Source organism: Condylura cristata, unplaced genomic scaffold, assembly GCF_000260355.1.
Source record: "Condylura cristata isolate star-nosed mole 26May11 unplaced genomic scaffold, ConCri1.0 scaffold00001, whole genome shotgun sequence".
Lineage (NCBI taxonomy): Eukaryota > Metazoa > Chordata > Mammalia > Eulipotyphla > Talpidae > Condylura > Condylura cristata.
Window position 1 is genome coordinate 61,545,319 of NW_004567102.1, and position 10,230 is coordinate 61,555,548.

A 10,230-nucleotide genomic window follows, 5' to 3' on the forward strand; every position below is an offset into this window, starting at 1 on the left:
CCGCCGCCGCGCCAGCAGGTCCTAATGCCTGTCACTTCCCAGGACGCTGGCAGCAGCAGCCCGGAGCCCCCGAGCCCTCGGCAGGTTTTCCTGTCCTGCCCAGCGATCTGATTGGATAAAGTGGGGGCTCGACGGCGGCCGACGTGGGACAGTGTGTCTGTGGCAGGGGTCTCGGAAACCATGGGTTATTGCAGTGGCAGGTGCACGCTTATCTTTATCTGTGGCATGCAACTGGTAAGTGACACTTGGGTCCTCTTATTTTGCTATGTGGCTTTGAGAGAGTGGGTAGAGAAGTGCACTGAAGGGTCTGCCTTTGAATAGAATGGAAGAAAAATATAAAAGGTGATGATTTGTTGTCTATATTTAAAATGAGATCAGGGAGGCACAATTGTGGGGTACAGGAGAGGTAAACCTTTCCACACCCACCTATTTCTCTTCCTCTGAAGACAGTTTGGCAGGTGCGGGTTAAACTTGTCTTTAATTTCTTTAAGCAAAGCAATATGTACCCCGTGTTCCTTTATGTTTTGCATTCCTACTATGTAACGTGATTGTCACATACAATTTACTAGACAGGTGTTAAAATAGAGAAATATAGATTTGAAAAAAAACTTTTCTTTCATAAACTAATTATTTCTTTATTAATGTGTTATTTTTCAAGGAATATATTATTATAAATATAGTGCTCTGATAAATCACTGTGTAAGCAGATGGTGTCCTTACAGCAGTCTGGTTTAGAAGCAACGTTGACTTTTAAAAGTATGTAGATTGAAGAGAATACTTTGATGAACTCAGCAACACTACCGCTGTGGACAGAACCGGTAGCCTTTAAGTCATACTCATTACAAATAATTCTGAAGAAAAATAATCTATCTTACATTATGTATGTGATTGTTACTTAAATAATACCGTTGCCTGATCCCATAGCTTGAAGACTTACATGTACTTTTTGAGGAATGTTGTTGCAAAGAGGCAGGGAACCAATAATGGAAAATGTCATGTCTCTGAATTTAAATGCCCTACCGGCTATAGGAGGGACTAAGAATAGTTTAAAGGTGAAAAATATACCATCCTAAGTGGTGAATTTGAAATAGGATGTACTTGCTCACTCATGTTAGTAAAAAGCTTTCCTTGGAAAATATAAGTTTAATTTGAATAGCTACCCATATTTCTAACAATTGTCTCATAAAGACTAAAAGGACTTCAAGACTAAGGGGATTTCTGAGAGCTCAATCAGCGAAGTGTTCTAAAGAACAAGGGTATACTAAGGAAATGATAGAATTCTTTTAAGTGTTCTTTATTGTTTACAAGTTGTCATGAAGCCTACGAGTGGTTGTTGTTTTATTTAATACAAGCTGAAGCAGTGCTTTTCATTGCATATTTTCGCTGGATGTTTTTCTTTCCCAGGAAAGTATATTTTGATCTCTGAATTACTTAAGCACTTGGTTGTAAGAAAAAGATGGAACTATAAGGGCATTTTTAAGAATGCAGTATTTTCTCTGGTGTGCAAAATGTTTATTTTCCTGTACCATATATTCACTTAAGTTTTTCAATAGAGAACTTTTGCTGTTGATAATAAACTAATAAGAACAATTGAAGAGTTTACTTTGCTAAACCACCAGTTAGGTCAAATATGCCCAATTGTATAAACTCTTTTCAAAACATTCTTATTTTCGTATATGATTCAGAAAAGAATTCATATGCTGATTCACTGTGCAAAAGCATAAAACTGTGAGGATGAGTGGGTAAGAGAATTCTTTATGTCTTCATTTAAAATTTTTTTTATAACTTTTAACCATTAAACATAGTATGGCTTTGTTGTTCGCAATATATGCACTAGATATATGTGGGATTTTTGTGTGGTGAATACAGACTCCCCAAGAACTTAAACAATTTTAGAAATATATAGACAGACAAATGGAGAAACTAAATATAAAGTAGCATGACAGGAAGATAGGTTTCTGTGTGTATATGCACACATGCATGCCTGCAGCCATGTGTTGGAGAGGTTCCTCCTGAGTTATGAATCAGAAATTCTGAATTAAAGATAAGTTCAGGTTTCTAACAATCATATACATAGCTCTGCTATAGAGGAGTAGTTAATCTAAGCAAGTCTGTACACTTGAATCTTAAATAGTATTTTATGTTCTGTAAGACTCATGTGATTTTACCATTCAGATGTTATGTGCCACCAGGCTAATGTAATTAGCAGCCATATTAATGCAGACCCAGAACAAGAAACAAAGGATGAAGAATATCCAGTTAGTTTAATAGCTTGAAACCATTACTTTTAAAGGACCCCAAAGATTCTTAGTAATGATTGCTTCTTAGAAACACAGTATTTAATTTTGAAATAATATAATTATTTTGCAAATTAATAGTTGCAAATTACTACACATGCATTTCTCTGGTTCTTGGTAGATTTTAATAAACTTTTTGTATCTTTGAGCTGTTATGAAAAGAGGTTCTTTTGTAAGTAGCCAGGTTTCCAGAGTAAGTTATAGCTCATGTACTATTGATTGACACGAAAGTTCAACCAGTTTGTTTACTTCTGAAGTAAGTAGCATATGTTCTTAACCATGTGATCCTGTTTTTTTTTTTTTTAATAGTATCTGGACAGATTTACTAAAATATATTGAAGCCCAAGAGTCTAATATAGAAACTTTTAAACTGTGTTTATTAGGTAATTTATTTCATTTCTGGAAACATGTTTTTCCCACTGGTAGTATAGTATTTGTGTTTTCATTATACCTAAAGGAAAATTTAGTTCTACATGAACATGCAGCTAAACTCTATAGAGGATGAGGAACTTTTCTTATAGTGGCGGTAGAACCTCACTCATCAGGTTATTATCAGAACAGACACAGTGTTTTGATCTTTTTGCAACTGAGAGATAGAGACAAAAATATTCCAGAGAATTTTACCTGTCAGGATTTGGCCTTTGTTTTTAATTATGGTAAATGTTACTATACATGTGGATAGACTCTTTAATAATTTTTTTAAGAAAAAAAATGTAACATTCATATTATAGATGCAACACATAATTTCCATTTCCTGAAAAAGAGTCTGTCTCTATGTATCATAAATTAAAATCAGTGAGCCTATATAGTTACTCCAACTTCAGATTTTAGGGCGGTCCCTGTGAAGAAGGTATGATCTCTAGAATGTATTTGCTCCATGTTCAGAGTCCACAGTCTAAGCTCATAATCTCAAGAAGGTAATTTGCTTTTTATCACTTCTGTCCTAATGCTCAGAAAGTGAAGATTTTAGATAGCAGTAAAAACGCTGCAATCACAGTATGGTGGTAGTAGCACAGGGCAAGTACAATTTTACTTGTTATTTACAACTTACAGTAGCTTGTAACAGAGCTTGGACATTTTCTTTCCATGCCTGCTCAAATCAGATTACTTTATATACATATTGAAAAAGTTACTCAGATATTTCTCAGTGAAAAATCACTCAGCTTTAATATGGAAGAACATACTTATTTTAGTTGAACAGGCAGCTTTGTTTCCAAGTAAGGGAATTCAAAACCACCCACATTTTGTATGGCAGGCTCCTATATGGCACAAAGTGTATATGCCATAAGCTATTGAAAGAAAATCTAGTTTACACTGAGCAGATTAACTTGAAAAATGCCGTTCTTGTCATGTGCTCTGTGAAATAGTGGTAACGTTCAGAAGGTGCAACTAACAATTGGTTAGTTCACAAGTGTGCAGCTGTGTGAAGAAGCACATTTGAAACTTAATTAAAAATGATAGTTACTTTCTATTACACAGTTACTAAGCATTATCAGGACACACTTATTAGAAAAAAGGCCATGAATGCATAGATGCACTAAATAAAACAATTTAGTCTAATTTTGGAGTATTTCAGTCTTGTCAATTATACTTTTGTACAGTATTCATCATTCCATTCTCTTTGGTTAAATTTTTAGCAAATAAAGTTTATTGACATAAAGTGACCTGGAAAGTGCAGGTAGAATCTTAGGATTTTCCAAGGATATTTTTGTCAACTTTGAGAGTTCTTCAAACTTGTAGAGCTTTACCTGCTATAAACTCTCCCTCAGAGAATTTAAAATTTTCAGATTCTAATGCTTTTGATAACAAAATTTCAAGGTTGTTAACTTATTTGGCTCATAAAAATACCAGACTTTTCCATATATTTCAGAAACTTGTTGAAATATGCTGTTTGGTTAATTATAAAGAACCATAACTTTATTGTTTTTCAGTGCTTTCTACTTTTGCACCACAATCCCCAATATCATAGTCAGTGAATGAATGTCATAAATTAATTCTTATATTAACATATTTTTCATAATAATTCAGCACTGCACTGCTCTATTGTTTCCAAGAGAGATGTAGAAACACATTCCATTGTTTAGCCTTCTTTCTTGGTTCACAAATCAAGTGGCAGCTTCTTTTTAATACACCCAATGTTTCAACGTTCTGCAGTCTGTGCAGAGTTGTTCTGTTACTTTTTCAAATAAAGGTTTGGGTTGGGCAGTATCCCTGGCACAAAATGCCAGAGTCATCCCTGGTATGAGACCCAGATGGGGCACTGGCCCAGAATTGTAAATGGACATAGCCATTTCCTTTTTCTTCTGTCACTGCCTTACTTTAGGATCAAATTCTCGTTTCAGTCAAGAATTTCAGAATGGAAGCTGGGAACTCCTTAAAGTTGGAGTCTTCTATTTCTAGGTCTGTCTCTTTTTTGTCTATATGCTTGACAAAAATAAATTCTGAGAAATAAACATGTTTTATCACTTTTATGTTTCTTCTTGAAATAAAATTATGAATATTATCAATTGCACTATTTCTATCTACTGTTAATGGCTAAATTTTCAAAAGCTGTGCTTTAGTTATGTCATTCAGAATTTCAGTCATCTCAATATAACTTTTCTAAATGCAGCTTTGAAATTAATAATACTAATAATGGAAATCACCCTAGATGCATGTCTTAGACACTTAAGTGTCAGAAGTCAAACACTTGCACAGAAGAAATATTTATCTTCTGTTTTCATCAGTATAGGGAACTTTTCCAATGTTGGTTCCCTTTTCCCACAGAAATTTGATTGCTGCTTATTTTCAATCTTATAAAATACATAGACCAACAAGATGCAATGTGTGCAGATTTCCTTCCCCAACCTCTCATTGTTAATGGAAGCAAGTGCAGCATTTATACCTTGATGATATTTACAGAGTATAAATAAAAGTGTATGGAAGATTTTTTCCTACCAATCCTAAGAAATTGAAGGGTACACAAAAAATTCTAAAGGGACAAGGTAAAATATATATCATTTTATTTCTCCAGATTAGGGTGGAGTGAATTTTTTTTTTTTTAAGATTTATTTATTCATACAGAACTGGGGGCCAGGCCAGAGATGCGGAGGATGAGAGGATTCACCAGGCACAGAGTGGGGAGCAGAACAGGCAGATCGATGAAGTACACTGCTGAGGGGAGCAGCGGGTGGGTCAGGTGAGGTCTGCCACGCCATGTGGATCTCCTCCGGGGCAGGCGGGGATCGAACTCATGTGGAAGTGGCTTAAGCTTCTTAGTTCAGTGCTTTAACCCGCTGTGCCACCAGGGAGGGCCGGAGTGAATTTTTTTTTTTAACTGGTTTTCTCTTCTTTTAATATTTTAACTGTGTTTAGACTTAGCTTTTTTCATGAATTGCTTACTTCATCTGCCTAAAAACAACAGTTTCCTTTTGGATACTCTAAAATAACCTGGATCTGACTGATGGAAACAGCTCCAATATTGCATCTAAGGCAATCTATAGCCTTTCTTCTTTAAACTTGTAATAGTGACTTTTAGAGCTACTAATTTTTACCTTGTGAATGGTAACTTTGATCCTTTTGGAAAGCTATAAATAAACTGATTTTATGGGTACTTTGAAAATATAGGTTTTAAAACTGTGTGTTGAACAATGTGTTATGTCTTTAAAAATCTGGTTTTGTAAAATATTTGAGCAATAATGAAAATGATATTTACTGGAGGTTTGTTCTGGGCTCAACGCTAAACATTTTTCCCAGTAGTTAATAATTATTAATAACAGGCAATAGATGTTAAAATGCCCATTTCACAGAGGAAGAGACAGAAGCTCTGATTTTTAAAGTAGTTTTATTAAGTCACTTTCCTGATAAATAGAACATGTATTGAAGCCTAAATGTACCGTTTTAAGCCTGACCGATATCTCACTACTGTGCTTTACCTGTTCTTCCATATAACATAAAATCGTGCCAGCAACTTAACATTTGTTGTACTAGCAAGAGTGGCATCTACCTAGTAGTTCCTGGCTGGCAAGTAGGCAGCACAAGAATAAGTAGAGGGGAGGATTGATGCTGGGCTCCTGGTCCAGTGTGACTTATTCCTGCTGGACTTGACCAGTGCACTGCTGGTGTATGGGTTAGAGCATGAGCAGGCTGCTACCTCTGCATAACCAGTGTCTCTGGCTCTTTCTACTAGATTTCAAGTGTCTCCTAACATTGCAAACTGCAATTGTCCTTCTGTGTAGAGGACAATTACTTCTACAATAGAGAAGTAATTCCTGGCAATAAGCATGTGTTTCTGTTATTGTTTAAGTGTCGGGGACAGAGTTACAGCTGGTACCTATTTCTGGCCAATAATTGAAGAATCACCAATCAGTAGGGGTTTGGACACTAAAGTAAATATGCTTTGAAGAGATTTTATGCGAAGGAGAAATATTCTCAAATTCCTGTCCTTTTAGAAGTCAATCCCTGATAAATGGTTAATAGAGTTATATTATTTGCCTGCTTTTTTTTTTTTTAAACATGTCCCAAATTCTAAGTCCATCCAGATAACTATTGGTGAGAATATTAGTGTATATTTTGTAGTTGGACATACCTGTGAATAACAGGTTGCATGATAACAGGTTACCCTGGATCACTTCTCCAACTTGAGTGTGTGCCACAATCATCTGCTGCTTCTTCCAGTCACATCAAGAGCATCTTGAAGAGTTTGATTCAATAGGTATAGTGTAGCCCTTAGACCTGGAATTTGCATTTCTAAGAATCTTCAGGTGATACAGGTGCTCCTGCTCCTGTATAAAACTTTGAGAACTGGGCCCTCCCTGGTGACACAGCAGATTAAAGCATAGCACTGAGAAGCTAAAGCCACTTCCCCAAGAGTTCGATCCCCGCCTGCCCCGGAGGTGATTCCACATGGTGTGGCAGACCTCTCCTGACCCTCCCGCTGCTCCCCTCAGCAGTGTACTTCATCAATCTGCCTGTTCTGCTCCCCACTCTGTCCCTGGTGAATCCTCTCACCGCCCTTGCACCTCTGGCCTGTACCCCAGCTCTATATGCATAAGCAAATCTTTAAAAGAAAAACTTTGAGAACTGCTGGTCTAGAACAAAGGTTTTCACTTATTGGTGTTGGATGTGTGCATAAATCAGCTTTTGGAATTATTCAGCCCATCTAGATAATTAGCTGATTTCTTCCTTTGGCTTGTAACTAATGTGAAAGAAGACTTCTTCAGGACCAGTGTGCTTATCTTATTTCTGATTTCAAGCTCAGTCCTATTCAGAGATTTAAATAAGGGAAATTGAAGGTCTTTTCACAGCATTTGTGTTTTTGCAATAAATAGGTATGCAGAAAATATCAAAGTGGTAAGAAGTTCAGTGCTTCTAGTGGTGGTGGTGGTGGTGGTGGTGTGTGTGTGTGTATGTGTATGAAGAGAGAGAGAGAGAGAGAGAGAGAGAGAGAGAGAGAGACAGAGACAGAGACAGAGACAGAGACAGAGACAGAGACAGAGACAGAGAGATGCAAAGTAAGTTAGAAGGCACGTTTTTCTTTGTCCTATCTAGTACTTCTGTATTGAACAACTAAATAACCATGACTTTGCTCAAGCCATTTATATTCCTGGGTGTCATTTCCTCATTTGTAAAATGGGGCAAATAATCCCTGACCCATTTACCTTACAGGATGCTTAGGGGCATCAGTGGAGAAATGTGCTTAAAGTCTACTTACATGAAAGAGTTTCGCAGACATAGGCCTTATTGTTCTGTTACTTCTGACACCCTTTGTACTTGTTAATAGCTTAATCTTTCCAAAATGTAGGTCTCTTGAGACTAAGTAGTTTTGGAGTCTTTCCATATCTTTTGACCAGAGACCCTAGTTCTTTGTAAAAACATTTTTCTTTTTCTTCTTCAGCCAGGTATTACATTTTGGGGAGGGGGTGTATACAAAGATTATAACAGACACAGATGATTTGAAAATAGAACAATATCCTTATGTGTCTGATATATTTACCTAAGTATAATTAAGTTATAAAACTTAGATTTCACAAACCTGTCAGCTCCTTCTTCAGGCTGGCATTTCTAAAGCTGTATTTGGTAGGGGGTAATTTGCAAAATAATCTATTAAACAGGAGTTCTGTCTTTAAATATGTTTTAACATTCTATAGGTTTTAACTTCTCTCTGTCTTCCTAAAAGTTGTGTGCTCTATATTAACATCTTAGCAGCTTGTTGGTTTTTAAAGTGGGCCCCTTACAAGGAGGCAAGGAGAACCAAAGAAAAATGTCAACCACTCCAGGCTGGTAGGTAGCATCTTAGAAAGCAAAGAACCTGCCCACAAAGCAGGCCACCATGAATGCGTTGTTCTCTGCTTCCACCCACCCACCTTCTTAAAAGTTTATTAGAGATTTTATGGGTTTCAACAATGTAAGCTGTCCAGGGTAATTTTACCATGACAGGTAGCATCACTATTTCAAGGCAAGTCTTTGGGGACAGTTTCTAGCCTAGAAATGGGAAGCAAAAGTTACCTTCCAAGGATAGGGGGAGGGGAGAGACATCTCTGATTGCCCCGTACGACTTCTGGTCTGAAAAGTGGTCCACCCATTGGAGTCCAGCACTTAGATTTTCCTGCTGAATTTTATCAAACCATGAAAATACTGCAAAGTGCTTGCAATGAACCAAGGAACCTCTTTTTCTTATATGCCTTGTTAATCTAAAATTGAAGTAGATTTTTCAGGAATGCTTTTCAGTGAAATATTACTCTAGGCTGATGATGCAATCTAAACATTTATAGAGGCTGAACATTATTAAACAAATATCTAACAAATACTAACATAAATAAATTTAAGGCATGATATTATTACATAATTAAAATAAATGAGGAGATCCTTGGTTTCAAAATACTTGAATATTTTTTTTTTTTAAGATTTATTTATTTGTACATACAACTAAAGTAAATATGCTTTGAAGAGATTTTATGCGAAGGAGAAATATTCTCAAATTCCTGTCCTTTTAGAAGTCAATCCCTGATAAATGGTTAATAGAGTTATATTATTTGCCTGCTTTTTTTTTTTTTAAACATGTCCCAAATTCTAAGTCCATCCAGATAACTATTGGTGAGAATATTAGTGTATATTTTGTAGTTGGACATACCTGTGAATAACAGGTTGCATGATAACAGGTTACCCTGGATCACTTCTCCAACTTGAGTGTGTGCCACAATCATCTGCTGCTTCTTCCAGTCACATCAAGAGCATCTTGAAGAGTTTGATTCAATAGGTATAGTGTAGCCCTTAGACCTGGAATTTGCATTTCTAAGAATCTTCAGGTGATACAGGTGCTCCTGCTCCTGTATAAAACTTTGAGAACTGGGCCCTCCCTGGTGACACAGCAGATTAAAGCATAGCACTGAGAAGCTAAAGCCACTTCCCCAAGAGTTCGATCCCCGCCTGCCCCGGAGGTGATTCCACATGGTGTGGCAGACCTCTCCTGACCCTCCCGCTGCTCCCCTCAGCAGTGTACTTCATCAATCTGCCTGTTCTGCTCCCCACTCTGTCCCTGGTGAATCCTCTCACCGCCCTTGCACCTCTGGCCTGTACCCCAGCTCTATATGCATAAGCAAATCTTTAAAAGAAAAACTTTGAGAACTGCTGGTCTAGAACAAAGGTTTTCACTTATTGGTGTTGGATGTGTGCATAAATCAGCTTTTGGAATTATTCAGCCCATCTAGATAATTAGCTGATTTCTTCCTTTGGCTTGTAACTAATGTGAAAGAAGACTTCTTCAGGACCAGTGTGCTTATCTTATTTCTGATTTCAAGCTCAGTCCTATTCAGAGATTTAAATAAGGGAAATTGAAGGTCTTTTCACAGCATTTGTGTTTTTGCAATAAATAGGTATGCAGAAAATATCAAAGTGGTAAGAAGTTCAGTGCTTCTAGTGGTGGTGGTGGTGGTGGTGGTGTGTGTGTGTGTAT

At 36.9% G+C, this 10,230-nt stretch overlaps 1 protein-coding gene across 3 annotated transcripts in view; it reads left to right on the top strand.

The window, feature by feature from the left end:
- Nucleotides 1-6: 6 nt before the first annotated feature.
- Nucleotides 7-10,230, top strand: part of NKAIN2 (Na+/K+ transporting ATPase interacting 2) — an 841,972-nt gene continuing 831,748 nt past the window's right edge. For all 3 annotated transcript variants that reach the window (XM_012721331.1, XM_004673826.2, XM_012721341.1), the window contains exon 1: nucleotides 7-234. In XM_012721331.1, coding sequence (XP_012576785.1) covers nucleotides 181-234 — 54 coding nt within the window. In that variant the 5' untranslated portion in view covers nucleotides 7-180. The remainder of the gene's footprint in view (nucleotides 235-10,230) is intronic.